General features: G+C 31.9%; 1 protein-coding gene across 1 annotated transcript in view; it reads left to right on the plus strand.

Moving 5' to 3' along the window:
• Positions 1-16641, plus strand: part of LOC127714041 (uncharacterized) — a 42630-nt gene that overhangs the window by 20840 nt on the left and 5149 nt on the right. Inside the window, exons 5-11 of the mRNA XM_052219988.1 lie at positions 6064-6118; positions 6937-6972; positions 7948-7991; positions 9051-9194; positions 10242-10423; positions 12346-12418; positions 12570-12747. Coding sequence (XP_052075948.1) covers positions 6064-6118; positions 6937-6972; positions 7948-7991; positions 9051-9194; positions 10242-10423; positions 12346-12418; positions 12570-12747 — 712 coding nt within the window. The remainder of the gene's footprint in view (positions 1-6063; positions 6119-6936; positions 6973-7947; positions 7992-9050; positions 9195-10241; positions 10424-12345; positions 12419-12569; positions 12748-16641) is intronic.

Here is a 16641-nt window from a genome sequence, read left to right on the forward strand (position 1 = left end):
TGGTAGTTTTAACAAAATTTTGCAGTTTTTATACAACCGCAAAAAAATTTTGTGGTCATATATTGATATGACGTTGGCGTCGTCTATGCCGTTGTCTGGCGTCGTCATCCAAAGACTCATTGGTTTTCGCACTCTAACTTTAGTTTAAGTGAATGGATCTCTATGAAATTTTACCATAAGGTTCAATACCACAAAAGGAAGGTTGGGATTGATTTTGGGGTCTATGGTACCAACAGTTAAGGAATTAGGGGCCAAAAATAAGCATTTTTGTAACTTCCAGACATAACTTGTGTGTTAGTTTATGGATCTCTCTGGCATTGTACCACATCACAAGGTTCCATATCACAAAGGGAATGCTTGGATTGATTTTGGGGGTAATTGCCTCAAAATTTTAGGAATTTTAAAGGGCTAAAAAAGGGGCAAAAACAAGCATTTTTCTAGTTTCATGACAATAACTTGTGTGTAAGTGTATGGATCTTTCTGAAATTATACTACAAGGTTCCATATCACAAAGGGAAGCTGGAATTGAGTTTGGGGGTAATTGCCCAAATCGTTTAGGAATAAGGGGCCAAAAATAAGCATTTTTCTAGTTTCCAGACAATAACTTGTGTTCAAGTATATGGATCTCTCTGAAATTGTACTGCAAGGTTCCATATCACAAAGGGAATGTTTGGATTGATTTTGGGGGTAATTGCCTCAAAATTTTAGGAAATAGGGGCCAAAAAAACAAGCATTTTTCTAGTTTCGTGACAATAACTTGTGTGTAAGTCTATGGATCTTTCTGAAATTGTACTACAAGGTTCCATACCACAAAAGGAAGGTTGAGATTGATTTTGGGGGTTATGGTACCAACAGTTAAGGAATTAGGGGCCAAAAAGGGGCCAAAAATAAGCATTTTTGTAACTTCCAGACATAACTTGTGTGTTAGTGTATGGATCTCTCTGACATTGTACCACAAGGTTCCATATCACAAAGGGAATGCTTGGATTGATTTTGGGGGTAACTGCCTCAAAATTTAAGGAATTAGGGGCTAAAAAAGGGGCAAAAACAAGCATTTTTCTAGTTTCATGACAATGACTTGTGTTTAAGTGAATGGATCTTTATGAAATTGTACTACAAGGTTCCATATCACAAAGGGAAAGCTGGGTTTGAGTTTGGGGGTAATTGCCCTAAATGTTATGGAATATGGGGCCAAAAAAGGGCCAACAAACAAGCATTTTTCTAGTTTCCAGACAATAACTTGTGTTCAAGTGTATGGATCTCTATGAAATTGTACTGCAAGGTACCATACCACAAAGGGAAGGCTGGGATTGAGTTTGGGGGTGATGAATCATAAGGGGGTTCAAAAAATTTGTGGGGGGGGATTTTTTTTTCCTTTTTTTTTCTTTAAAATTTTCCATTTTAAATTGGTTATTTCTGATTTATATATAAAAGCAAATAAATAATAATGATATGGTTTGAATAGGTAAATTAAAAATTTTTAAGTTCTTAGACCACATTCATTCTGTGTCAGAAACCTATGCTGTGTCAAATATTTAATCACAATCCAAATTCAGTGCTGTATCAAGCTTGAATGTTGTGTCCATACTTGCCCCAACTGTTCAGGGTTCGACCTCGTATCAAGCTGCGCCCAGTGGAGCATTTTATTTGTTATTATTTTGAATATTACTATAGATATATGTAAACTGTAAGCAGCAATAATGTTCCGTAAAGTAAGATCTACAAAAAAGTTAATATGACCAAAATTGTCAATTGACCCCTTAAGGAGTTATTGCCCTTTAAAGACAATTTTACACAATTTGTTCATCAAGTTTGCTAACATTTAAAAATCTTCTCCTCTGAAATACAGGTGAGCGATTCAGGCTCTTGAGAGCCTCTTGTTTTATGTTGGCAATGGTCTTGTCCCTTTTTTATTTCTTATTCTTGATGGCACATTCTAGTAACAGCTTGATGCACTAAGACTACATGGGATGTTTCCATCAGGCTAAATTCAGAACTCAAATCATATCAAACTATAATTCAATTTGATTCTTTCATTAATTGAACAACTATGCAATGATAACGTATTAGTCAATGTTCACTACTCTCAGTATGGGTTAATCTCCTTCCAAAATTCCTAAGTACGGGAAAACTAGATTTATTCATATTCTACACCCGGTAAGTCATGTTAAGAAGTTTACTTTGCTGTTGAGCAGAATTAAAGTTATTTTCTTTGAAAATTTGGATCATGGTTGATTACATTTATTTTGTAATCAGATATACCGCACGTTGCTATCATTAACATGAAGCAAAACACCAGAGATGTACCAAACATGTAGTTGGTGATCCTTTCATTGGAGTGAAACACAACACCTTTTTGTACACAATTATGGTGACATGAAACATGATCAGAAATTCATTTCAAGATATCTAAACGTTAAAGAGCGAATATACTGTATGCCACATTGGTGCTGACATTTGTCACTCACTCCACCATTTTTTTGTCAAAATGTGCATATTGCTCATGGCGCTGGACGTTTATGATCACTGGAGACACATTCTACCTTATTGAAATAAGTTAAATTATGTATAAGTGATATAAATAAAGTATATGGTTCATAAATTTATCACACAATTCCTTACATGCACGTTAACAAAGGCAAAGGACCAGCAATCATATTGATAAAGGTCAGAGTAAGACTTTTAAAATGAAGTTGAAGCTCACATTAAAGTTCAAGAAGATCCTAGCACCTGTTTGTTTTGAAATACCTATAATATCTTATGTTAATCATGTTTGTTAGAATAATCTATCAAACTCTGTGAACAGATTTACCATAAGATGACAAATTCTTGACTCATTTAATCCTTTGATATAAAGATAGTGTTTTAACCTGCACAAAAGCTATAGTTGACATCACTATGAACTGCTCAGAGTCTGAAAATACCATATTTTGTGCTCAACAAGAAGCACAGGTTAAACTTGACACGACTTGACATAATATCAACTGTATTTGACAGTACTTGACTTTGATCTAGACTTTAATTAATAATTCTGATTGAGTACTTGATACTCTTTGTATCGTCTGAATATAGTATTGACAAATGCTTGACAAGTCTTAGCCAGTCTCAACTCAGTCTTGACTAGTCTCTACTCAGTCTTGACCAATCTTGACCTTTAATTTAGTCTTTTATAGTTTTGACTTGGTCTGAATCAGCCATCTGGGTCAATATCCCTAATGCGCCTCCAATTGAGGAACACAAAAGATGTGGGTAAACAAAAAATCTCTGTGTAGTGATATTGGACATGTTTCTATTTTTAACAAGTGACTGAGCTTAACCATTTGTGTTGATTAAAAAAGTAGATGACCATAGAATAAAAGTGTAAAAACTATGGAGTTATTAAATGTATTCAAAGTATTAAATTTTCAAAGAACTTATAGTGTGAAAAAAAGGGATTTTTTACCACAAGGAGCTGAGCATCAGGAAAGGATTTTTGGGGTATGCTAATTTACAGAAAAAATTAATCTCACTTCGTACCTCGAAAATTAATCACATATGTGAAAATGTGTCAGCTTCGAAACAAGCCATCATACATATCCAAGTTTATGATATGGACTGAGCTGCAGAAGAAAACTTTACCATTACCCCCTATGGAAAATCTTTTGCGCATATTGCCCCATCTATGTCAATTATATATTGATCTTACAAAATGCCAGGTTTCTTGTTCATTTAGTTTATTGCTGTCAAATTTAAGATTTAATCTATTAGTGAAAAAGCTAGATTTTCAGTTTGGATTAAATTCAGGTAGTCACCTTTAAAAATTTCTATAACTTTTATCAATCAAATGGATAAAACTCTACAGCTATCTCAAATATATGTTGGTCTTACAAAATGCCAGGCTATCAATGGTAGTTTGGTTTATTGCTGTCAGTTTAAAAATTTAATTAAGCTGGCTCAGGTGTCTTTCTCTATCTTGGATTTTGAAGTAGCAGATAACAGTTGGTCTAGATCTTTAATAAAATGTGCAAATTTTGAGAGCAGTATGTAATTCATGTGTAAAACTTTTGATGTAAATATAGAAAATTATGTGTTTTATCATATTTACGGCTGTAATTTATAAAAGAACACCATAATGGTGTTTGATTCATTTTTTTCAACTTTGCGATATAAGGGGAGATAACTCAGATAAAATAATGTTTTTAATAGAAAGTATTGTGAATTTACCTTTTATAATATGTAGTAAGAAAACAAGTTCGGTGACCTGGTTTTTTTCTTTTTCTTATCTGAAAGCATGTTATAAGAGCTATTTTCTTATATTTTGTCTTAAAATTCTATCATGTAGTTTTCTTTTTATCCCACAAAACTGGATTTTCCATGCATAATCTATACAAAATCTGACAATTTTGCACAACCTGTAGCATGAAAAAAAGTCCAGTGAGCCATACTTTTTATTATATTTTTGACATTTTATTAAAAAATTCTATGTATTTTAATTAAGAAAAAAAAAATTCTTAACTTTTTCAAATCAACTTGGATTTGATAAAACTCTACACATATCTCAATTATATATTAATCTATCTGAATTTAGTTCAAAATAAAATTTCTTTAAAATAATTTCACCTATTAATTAAATACTTTAATTTGACAGCAATAAACCAAATTGCCAAATAATCTGGCCTTTTGAAAGAACAAGAGAAACTTCAGTACACATGATCATAATAATGTGAATATATATATATTAAAACATTTGCCAATTTAGGAATTTGACCCTATTTTCAAGGTTCACAGAACATCAAATTATGATAGTACAAGTGGGGCATTGTGTTTCCTTGTGAATACACATTCATGTTTTTCTTTTTAATCTATTTTTGCAAACATAATTTGTTGGATAAATTGATTTGCCATTTTTATACCCCTGCTTTTAAAAAGTGGGGGTATACTGTTTTACCTCTGTCTGTCCGTCCGTCCGTCCGTCCGTCCATCCGTCTGTCTTTCCATCCATCCATCCATTCATCAGTCTGTCTGTCTGTCCCATGAATATTTTTCGTCCCATCTTTCTTAGGAACTACATTACAAGGATTTCTGAAACTTAGTTTCAGAGTTTATATGAGTCAGTTATACCATATGATGTATTTTCAGATTCATCTGTTAACCGAACACTTGCATCATTTTACACATGACATCCAAGTTAAAAATATTTGTCACATTTTTCTCACGCACTACATTACAAGGATTTCTGAAATTTGGTTTCAGGGTTTATATGAGTCAGCTATACAGTGTGATGCCTTTTCAGATTAATCACTCAACAACTTCCTGTTTACCAAAAACACTTACATCATTTTACACATGACACCCCAAGTTGAAAATTTTCGTCACATTTTTCTCAGGAAATACATTACAAGGATTTCAGAAATTTGATTTCAGGGTTTATATGAGTCAGCTATACTGTGTGATGCGTTTTCAGATTCATCACTCAACAACTTCCTGTTTACCGAAAACATTTACATATTTTTACACTATTACATGTATTAAGATTATCCAGTTGCGGTGGGGGTATCATCAGTGAGCAGTAGCTAACAGTTTCACTTTTTTGATATGTATGCTACAGAATTTGAAATGTTTATAGTTTCATTTTCAATCATGTCCTGATGCAGCAAGAGCTTATTGTTCGAACACTGGATTGTGTTAAAAATTGGGTGTCACGGTAAAAATCAGTTAGACAAGTTTTTGTATTTATTCAGTAAAGTTACATTGAAAAATGATTTTTATTTGGAATACTTATGGTTTCGTTTTAGTTGGATAATGAAGACTGTTTTTTTATTCCAATCTATGTAAACTGACTTTTTGTTACAAAAAATGGCACAAAAAACTTACCATTATCATTATATTTCATCATCAGAAAAGTTTCTGTTGCATGAAAGACCTACAATGCCACCTTGTAAAAGTCATTGTTGCATCACATTGAAGTCACATAATTTTAATATGAAAATAGTAATATATTATGCACTAGAATCTTACTATTAGTTGGTGCATGACCATTGCAACAAATTAAGGTCTTTGTAAATTAAAAAATTTTGCTTTCAGATGACTAAGAAATGCTATGTTAGTCTGAAGAGATTTTGTATTTCTAAACTGAAAGGTAACATGTTAATACTTAGATATACATTGTATATGTGTTTATATGATATATGAAATCGTTCTATCTTTAAAAGTACAACTATCAGGAAAACTGTTATGGTAGCCAATCTGACAACTATCCTCCAGAAACAAAAGGATGGGAATGTAAACAATAATAAGGCACTGCATGACCTTCAACCATGAGCAAAACCCATATCACATTATAAGCTACAAATCCTTTGTTGTTACAAGTTTCAGCATTATAATTATGACATTGCTGTAAAAATGTTATATGAACCAACATTCTAAATCAACATAAACAATGATTTGAGCTTGTTTTCAGTAACTGCATGTAAGCATTCTATTTATATGTGGCAATTTGTAATTTATTTTGTGTTTATTTTGTATAAAATGATAGAGTTTATTATAATTTGAAGGAGCTATAGGGTAAATGTCAATGAGACAGCAACCCATCAACAAAATTGACAAAAAGACATGTAGACAAGCAACATTAAGTCTTCAAACTGTGTCAACAGAGTCTTTAAAAGTCGTGAATATATTTAACTAGCACAGATCTGTCATTAACAACCATTTCTCCAATTAATATAAAGGTTGTACTAAATTAACATATGGCAACTACTATCAAGGTTCCTGACTCTGGAAAGGGACATGCAAATGTGGGAGATATATTAATTAATTTTGTATTTTGAGATCTTTTAATCTTGATTTGTTAACTTACTATATACAAATCCTACATGCAAAAAAAGATGTTTCTTACATCATAGAATATAAACTTACAGAAAGGATAAGTTATTATCTTTTGATGTATTTTCTTTACAGGTGGAAGATTTAAAGTAGGACAACCTGGTCACATAGGTATGAAACTGATGAAAAACTCTAAATGTATAAGAATTACTTGGCTAGTCCCAAAAAGATTTGAATATGAGTTACTGAATTTTCTTGAATATTGATAATTAGTATTGCATTAATATGAATGATTATTGCCAATGTACTTGTCTGCATTTGGTTAATTAAAAGGATTGTCCTGAATATGCATGAAATATTTGTCACAAAACATATAAACTAAAAAGTGTGAAAGTTTATTTTCCATCTATGAGTTTGACTGTCCCTCTGGTATCTTTCGCCCCTCTTTTGTAAAATATAGGCACACAGGATATACCTGTCCCAATCTGACAAATAGCGATTATGGTAGCCTTTGTGGCAGGGTACATATGTAATAAGACTAATCTTTGTATTTATGAAAGAATTTAGTAAAGGTTTTAAGTAATGAGTGGTAACAAAATCTCTGATCTCTGGAGTGTAGTCTAGTGTATCTGAGTCCAAAGTTCATAAATGTCAACCAAATTGAAAGGACAATCAAAAGCAAGTAATTTGTCAAAAGCAAGTAATTTGTCAAAAACATCCAGAGAGTTTTGAACACTCCAAAAATAATTTTTTACGTTATTTTCATATGCATTATTACAATAGTTAGTGTGTTCTCTTTAAGTAGTAAGGGGACTAGTAAAAAGTACTGAATAATTAGTTGAAGAACGCTGACTTAGATAAACGGAAACTTCATTGTTTTCTTTGTATATAATAGTGTAGGTATCTGACACAGTAAGGACATTTCATTCATTGAACAAATCTTGAACTGAGTTGGTGCAGTGATTTGATTGTTTTTATTTGGCCCTATGGGGTCTAAAAACCTGAATGTAGAAGAACTTTCATTCTTAAGAATTGAAATTGATTGCCTATCACATGAATGATTGACTTGCATATGCATGTAGTAGTGGAAATAAGTTCAGAAAAAAATGTATCATCCCTCATTGAATTATTTTTTTAATTCATTAGGCAGAAAAAGGAATAACAGTAAAGAACACAAAAGGGCAGAATATGTAAGTAGAACTTAACTTCAATAATCATTCTTATTTGCAGATAGCACATATTTTTTTGGTGTGTGTAATGTGAGTTGATCTGACTTGTGATTTCACTCCTTACCACTCTACAACACCTACTTATATACTCTGATCACAATCTATATAAAGCAACAGCAGAATTAGTGACAAATGTAAACTGCATCCACAGATAATAATTATAGTAGTAATCCCATTTCCTTAGACTGTTTAAACATAAGTGAAAACATCTACACAAGTTAACCAACACCTTCTTACCGTACAGGCTGGCAGAGTAATCGGGATGGATACCCATGTATGCTACTGTTGTCTTAAAACCTTGGGAAAATAAAACTATAAAAAGACAACAACATCCTGGATTACTGCATGGAAATGCTTTATTCTGGTCTACATGTTTAGCCACTTATGGTGGTGTCTTCAGGACAATTTAATGATAGGTAACTGTAAGTGATGAAATATACAAAATGCGGTTCATATGAGGTTACGTTACGTCACAATTATTGGTAATACAACATTAAAATTAAACTATTTCTGACGCAATTGGAAGTAGTACCTCATTCATGGTGGAGCCAGTTGAAATGGTACAGGGGATTGTCCATATCTAGTTTCATTTTATTTATCTTAGAAAATTTCAAAATTCTGACTTAATTCAAAGTTTTACAATCATCTGATATAACTTTAACCAACAGATTCTTTATGGAAGTCTAGGCATTACTTTGACATCAGTACCGTTTGTAGTTATGAAGTCTTTCAACAGTATTTTTGTTGAATAGTATAAACCATTTTAAAACCCCTCCATTTAAAACTGTATATTAATAACAGGTTAAGTCAAAATTAGGCAGTTTGATTCCTGGGTTTTTCATGGTACAATTTACACTAAGTGAAGAGTCATTAAAGTGAATATGTTGAATTTTTTTTTAAGAAACATAAGCAATTTTATTTTAATTCTTGACCAAGGACAATTTTTATATGTCTGAATATCAGGTAACCAAAAATATAATTGAATATTTATTTCAAATTTTTTTATTTTATACTTTTTAGATTTCAGGTTTGGAGACTGTGCTGGAATCAGCTCCTGCTTTAAATAAGGATCTAATAATTAGAGATGTGATGGAGGATCAATTAGAAGTTGACACTGTTGATGACACAATTAAACAGCAATATAAAGAGGCACTAAAAGACAGAGTAAGATTATGTTTGAAACATGTAGTTACCTGGAAACTGAAATTAGTATAAGAAGGGTGCTCTAATTCATCTATTTAAATCTTTTCATTTGAAGGTAAAGTATTCACAAATCGAAAGAGCTTTAAGTCCATAGATGACTTATGAATTTGTGCTCTTTCCCATATATTTTTAATGTCACAATAATCACTTTACAACGTTGCAGAATACCTATTTTTCAAATATGTCTTTTACAGCAATTGACCTTTGGTCAACTGGTGTAACTCATTCATTAAAAAAAACTTAAGATTGGCTTATAGGACTAGATCAATTAAATTAAGAAAAAAAATATCAAATGATATCAATTGAAATAGCAGAGCTGTTGAAATATGTTTTGTCTGACAAACATTGACATAATTGCCAGACCTACACTTTTGAGGTAATTTGACTAATTCAGAATAATTATAAGCCAATAACTTTCAAAGCAATTTGGGTTGACATTATTTTGTTGATTTACATTTTTGGGGAAATTTGAAATGCACTGTAGTGGGAAAATATTGAAAATTTAAGTCTTGTTTCAAAAGAGGACATTATTGGCAATTATACCACATCACTTTTTTTTTTATACCCCACTTAGGGGCATTATGTATTTCGGTCTTTGCGTCTGTGCGTCCCTTCTTCATTTGTTCGTTCATCCTTTCGTCCGTTTGTTTGCTGTTCATGCATCCGTCTGTGCCGCTTCAAGTTAAAGTTTTTGGTATTCATAATCTTAATTTCATGGTCCACTGAACATAGAAAATGATAGTGCTCACTTCAGGTTAAAGTTTTTGGTCAAGGTAGTTTTTGATGAAGTTGAAGTCTAATCATCTTGAAACTTAGTACATATGTTCCCTATGATATGATCTTTCTAATTTTAATGCCAAATTAGAGTATTGACCCTTATTTCATGGTCCACTGAATATAGAAATTGATAGTGGGAGTGGGGCATCAGTGTACAATGGACTATTCTTGTTATAACTATGAAAAGCTTGAAGACATTCAAATTTGTTTTTACTTTTGAATTATTAACAGCTACAACAACTACCAGATTTATCACAGCATGTTTCATGTACTGAGACAATTGTACAAGATGATATTCCATTACTACCACCACCACCTCCACCACCAAAATTGAGAGTTCAATCACTCCCACCTAACTGGGAATTTGCAAAAGACTTGGAAGGCAATGTGTACTATTATCATGCTAAAACCAGGTAATTGTTAAAAGGTCTCATCATGTAAGATGTGACTAAAAGCATTAATTTTATATAAAATTGATTCTTTTGCATGGTTCCAACTTTCATGGATATAATGGTTATTATTTTGATTTTTTTTTGCACACCAAACAGCATGCATATTTTTGCCATTAATTTGAAATTAACAATTTAAAAAAATAAAATTTTAAAATCCATGAACAAATGATTTTTCTATTAACCATACATATTTATTAACATATAGTACTGTAAATTCAGAAATTATTGCATGCATTAATTATTGTGATTTTTATAAAATGGACAGAAATGCAAGATTAATTATTGTTTTTTTTTCTGGATAATCTAATACAGATATATATATATATATCAGATATCAGAATGCCAGTTCTTATTTTTAGCTCACCTGGCCCAAAAGGGCCAAGTGAGCTTTTCTCATCACTTGGGGTCTGTCGTCCCTCGTCGTCGTCCGTTAACTTTTACAAAAATCTCATCTGAAACTATTTGGCCAAATATAACCAAAATTGGTCAAAATAATCCTTAGGGTATCTAGTTTAAAAAAATGCATCTGATAACCCCGCCCATCGACCAAGATGGCCACCATGGCTAAAAATAGAACATGGGGGTAAATTGCAGTTTTTGGCTTTTATCTCTGAAACTAAAGCATTAAGAGCAATTCTGACAGGGGTAAAATTGTTCATCAGGTTAAGATCTATCTGCCCTGAAATTTACACACGCATCAGACAACCTGTTGATAGGTTGCTGCCCCTGAATTGGTACTTTTTAGGAAATTTTGCAGTTTTTGGTTATTATCTTGAATGTTATAATAGATAGAGATAAACTATAAACAGCAAAATTGTTCAGTAAAGTAAGATCTACCAATAAGTCAAAATGACCAAATTGGTCAAGTTTTCCCTTAAGGAGTATAGTACTTCATAGTAAATTTTTAACAATTTTTTGTAAATTTTTGTAATCTTTTACAAAAGTTCTCCTCTGAAACTACTGAGACAAATTAAACCAAACTTGACCACAATCATCATTATGGTTTCTATTTAAAAAAAAATGTGTCAGATGACTCCGCTAACCAACCAACATGGCTGACATGGCTAAAAATAGAACATAGGGGTAGAATGCAAGTTTTGTCTATTATTTTTTGAACCATTAGAATAGAGAAAATCTGAATGGAGCAAATATGTTCAGAATAATGAGCTCTACCAATTGTCCATATATGTCAAAACTGTTAGACAAATTCTTATAGGAGTTATTGGCCATAATTGACAAATTTTACCATTTTGTTTTTTCATTTTTGCCTATTATCATGAAAACTATGATATTTACTAGTCTTGTGTAATATTATTTGTCTGTTTGTCTTTTTCTTTTTTAGCCATGGCGTTGTCAGTTTATTTTTGATCTATGAGTTTGACTGTCCCTCTGGTATCTTTCGTCCCTTGTTTTGAGAGAAACATTTTTTTTTGCTGTTATGTCTGATAAGATTTAAATTATAATAGATAAATAAACACTTTAAATCACAAAAATGATCAGCAAGGCAAGATCTATTAATAAGCCAAAGAAACTAAACATACTGAAAGATCAGTAATACAAGATCAACAAAATAGAGATTTTTGTCATGAAGTCTATTCTTGTCTACAATGTTGGAGAGTGTCCTTTGTCTGATATGCCCATAGACCAAGGTGAGCGACATAGGCTCTTTAGAGCCTCTAGTTAATATTATATAATAAAAACCTCTCAATAATTTCTGAATTTACAGTATATGAAACTTATTTGAAGAAACAGATTAATGAGTATATAATTCATGATTATATTTTTTTTATAATAACAAAAACTTCTGTATCTGGTTCAGAATTAGTTGGCATGCAAAGTTGTTGAAAATACATTAAAAGCAAAACAAATGTAATCTATTTCAGACAAACTCAGTGGTCTCTACCAGTTTGGGATGATTGTAACAGTCAAAATGATGTAGATATTAGGACTTCCCTGGTAAGCACATTTGCAGTTTAAACAGGATAACTATGTTTATCTTAATATGGAAATAAAAAGGTATACGAGATATGTCGATGATAAAAGATAAAAAATATGGGAATGGCAAATGAAGCAGATCAGCAATGTTTGTTTTAATTATATGTTTAAGGATGAAGATAAGACAGCAACAAGAAACGAGAATACAAAAAGTGTGACAGGAAATCTCTTAAGTATGGGAACAGAATCTGAAGTAATACCGCCTTATGTAACAGATGATTCAGAATCTACTATGTATGCAGCAACCCGAGTGCCAAGTATGAATGAGGATGACCTATTGGCAAAAGTCTGTAAGTTGTGTTTTAGGTAGACTTAGTAGAGTAAAATTGTAGGTTACGAATAATTTATATGTGACATGTGAATTTGTGTGTAGAAAAACTCTGGCATGTATTTTTTTTATGCAATTGAAAATTTTAAGACATGATTTATATTCATCTAAAAAGTAAGAAGATACCAATGGGATAATCGACCACTAGAGTGCATCATTTACAAATCGAGGAACAAAGACAATAACAAAACAAAACATCAGATTCAGTCCACAACACTTTACACAGAAACTAAAAATTGATCACTTTAACATTTATCTCAATAAGAAAAAAACCTATGTCATTCAACTGTAAGTGTTCAACTTTATCCTTCAACAGATGTAAAATAAAATAAGCAGGTGTCTTCTACTCTGTCCACTATTTTTGGGGAAAGTAAAATCTAAATTTAGAACCATGGATGAACTGAAACTACACATGTATGATAAGAATAGAACACGTTATTTATGCTATATTAAATTCTAATGTCAAAAAGATAGCGAAATTTGTGCTTTTGGTTATCTTTCTAAAGTAGCAAATACAATTTTGAAGTAATGTTTTTCTTCTCAAGTCTCAATTAAAGAAAACGACTGAATAGAGTATAGAGGGACAAAAAAATAATGTGACACTTGTAACTGCAATTTGATATTTGGTGGAATGAGAGGTGAAATGAGTTAAGACTCTTACCGGCTGGATACATTTTGATAGCATTTTAAAAGACTGATTTGTTTTATTTTGTATCCAATTTTCATAATATCTGCAGAAATACTATCAAATTCTATGTTTAACAAACTTGATTATACATGAAGATCTCACACAGTCAGCTCTATTCTATCACCTTGTTCAAATTTTCAGGAGCCGTGGTTTTTTGCATCAATGGATTTGTCTTTGAATTTTGGAATTGTTTATCTTTTTTTTTTTTAAATCTGTGAACCAACATAATAGAAAATTATAATGTAAAAATATCTGGCGATTTTTTAAGATTTTCCTTATGTATCCTATGCATTTTTGGCATCTCATGATGTTAATAAGGGCCCCGCTAAATGTCGGACGCCCTATAGTGATCAGTCTGTCCGTCCGTTCGTCTGTCCGTCCGTCCGTAACAAATTGTGTCCGCTCTATATCTAGAGAAACGTTATGATTTCAACGTTTATACTTGATAAACTTGACATGTATATTAACCAACACCAGAGGGTGTGTCATAATTTATGTACAACTTCCTAGGTCAAAGGTCAAGGTCAAAAACTTTGGTTTCAGTAGACAACCCCATGTCCTATGGTAAAGATCGTGTCCGCTTAATATCTTGAGAACCGTTATGATTTCAAAGTTTATACTTGACATGTATATAAACCAACACCAGAGGGTGTGTCATAATTTATGTACAACTTCCTAGGTCAAAGGTCAAGGTCAAAAACTTTGGTTTCAGTTGACAACCCCATATCCACACGTTATTCACAGTTTATACTTGACATGTATATAAACCAACACCAGAGGGTGTGTCATAATTTATGTACAACTTCCTAGGTCAAAGGTCAAAGGTCAAGGTTAGAAACTTTGGTTTTAGTTGACAACCCCATGTCCACACATTATTCACAGCGGGGCCCACAGAGATGGCTCCCATCTCAATGCAGGGCTCGACAATAACGCTTGTCCGATTGTCCGGTACTAGAGGAAAAAAAGGTTGGACAAGTAAAAGCCATATCAAGCTTGTCCGACGGGACAAGTAAAATCCAACTTTGATGATCAAAGTAGTAAACAAAAAACCAGAACAGAAGATAAAAACAAGTATCAATTTGATATGTTTACTTGCAATCGATAATTTAAAACTGGTTCTTTGTCAGATACTTTATAATAGATTCTGGGAAACAAGTCTTACCAATCATCCAGTGGCTTTGTTATAAGGTAACCAGACAGTTCGGCACTGGTTCGGTTGAAGACATTTCGAGACCAATACAAACCAGTACCTTGTTTCCCTATGTTTTTCTGTTGCTTTATACTAAATTTATGATTAGTTTTATTTAACAAAAATAATTTAAAAATGAAATGAAGAAATTATTGACCATGACATTCAGAAAATCATATTTGATCATATTTAGACAAACAATATTTGATTGTGTTTGAATAAACGTTTTTTATATATTAAAAACAAGTGTGGACACAGATGAATGTGGATAGTATGTTTGGATGTTTGACAGTGTTTTATATGACAAAAGGAGTTCTATGTTTTTCCTATATGGTGTTATTAACTGTGTTGCACGATGACAACCAACCTGAGCATGAGGAGTGTTGTTTATTTAATATTAAGATTTTATGTTCAAGAGGGCATGGAAGAGACACTAATTGCATTAATGACCAAATGATAATGATAGAATATTTTCCACATCTTTGATTTTGGATAAATTTTGTAGTTAGGAGAGCAACACATAATAGGTTCATTTTTTCATGTGATTTTTTTTTAAATGGGAGATGATATCTGTGAACATGATATCAGGAGGCTGTAATTCAGTGGTTGTCGTTTGTCTATGTGTTACATAATATTTGTTTTTCGTTTATTTTGTGTACATAAATAACATAAATGACTATGCGTTATGGGCTTTGCTCATTGTTGAAGGCTGTACGGTGACCCGTAGTTGTTAATTTCTGTGTCATTTTGGTCTGTTGTGGAGAATTGTCTCATTGGCAATCATACCACATCTTTTTTATATGTATTTGCTCACTATTTGTATGGTTCTATTTATATTACTTTGTGGTGGATTGTCAGTATCATTAGTAAAATATTTTGTTAAAATGTCGAAATTGTTTCTCAGATTAGAAGACATTTATTGGTTTTTAGTAATGAAAATGCCTGACATGATGCTTGGGGCTAGATGAGCTAGAAAGTAAACTTCTGTGTTGTTTTTTATCAATTCTTTGATAACATCTCTTCCAAAGCTGGCCTAAGCAAAAAAAGTTTTGACCAATATGAAAACGATATATATCAACAAAAAAACCTTTGTGAGCATGCTTCAAAGACTCATAACTGCTCCAAAAGTAATCTGATAGAATTTCAAGCATGTCAAGTGGGTATTATGAAAATCTACTTAATATGTCTAAATATCAAAAAAGTTATAGTATTCAATATGAAAAAGGTATTGCAAAATTATTCTCTTTTTAAATTTTTTTGTTTTATGGATACAAATATAAGTGATACCAATACAGTATTTGTTGTGGTATGAAAGTGTAGTAATTAACATTTACTGTAACAATGTTAATTCACACAAATTAAGAAATAAACAAATGAATGAAAAATGTTGAACATGTACAATGAAATATAGTTTTAGAAATCAATTAGGCCAGATAGGCCTTATAAATTTTTTTTTTTTTTTTTAACATACTGAATGACCATTTACACTCAGGACCGAGTCATCAGTAGGCAGTACAGATGTATTAAAACAACCTAGCATCATATTGCTAGTAGCGAGTGTAGCATTGTCCGGTAAATTTGTTCTTTTTTTAAAATTTGGTTAAAGGACAAAAAATGTTTGGTTCAAATCATAATAAAATGCTTTTATCTCCTTATTACTTACATTGTACATAGAATGGATACTACCCTGACAAATCCTTGTACATGAGAGTTGTCTGTCAAATCTTTATTTCACAAAGAATGAATTGCATAACAATGAACTGAGCTCAAAGCAAAGCACTTTAATAATACACTTAGACAAAGAGCTCAATCCAGTGATATACTTTGTACTACAGGTCCTTCATGAACATCCTATCCACCAAAACCATATCTCACAAACATGCCATACTACATGTACATGGTTCGATCAGAAGTCCTGAAAAAGATATGAATTTTATTATCATATTTTAATTATACATACACAGGTTAAAAGATATATA

The sequence above is a fragment of the Mytilus californianus genome, unplaced genomic scaffold (assembly GCF_021869535.1).
Source record: "Mytilus californianus isolate M0D057914Y unplaced genomic scaffold, xbMytCali1.0.p SCAF_9, whole genome shotgun sequence".
Taxonomy (NCBI): domain Eukaryota; kingdom Metazoa; phylum Mollusca; class Bivalvia; order Mytilida; family Mytilidae; genus Mytilus; species Mytilus californianus.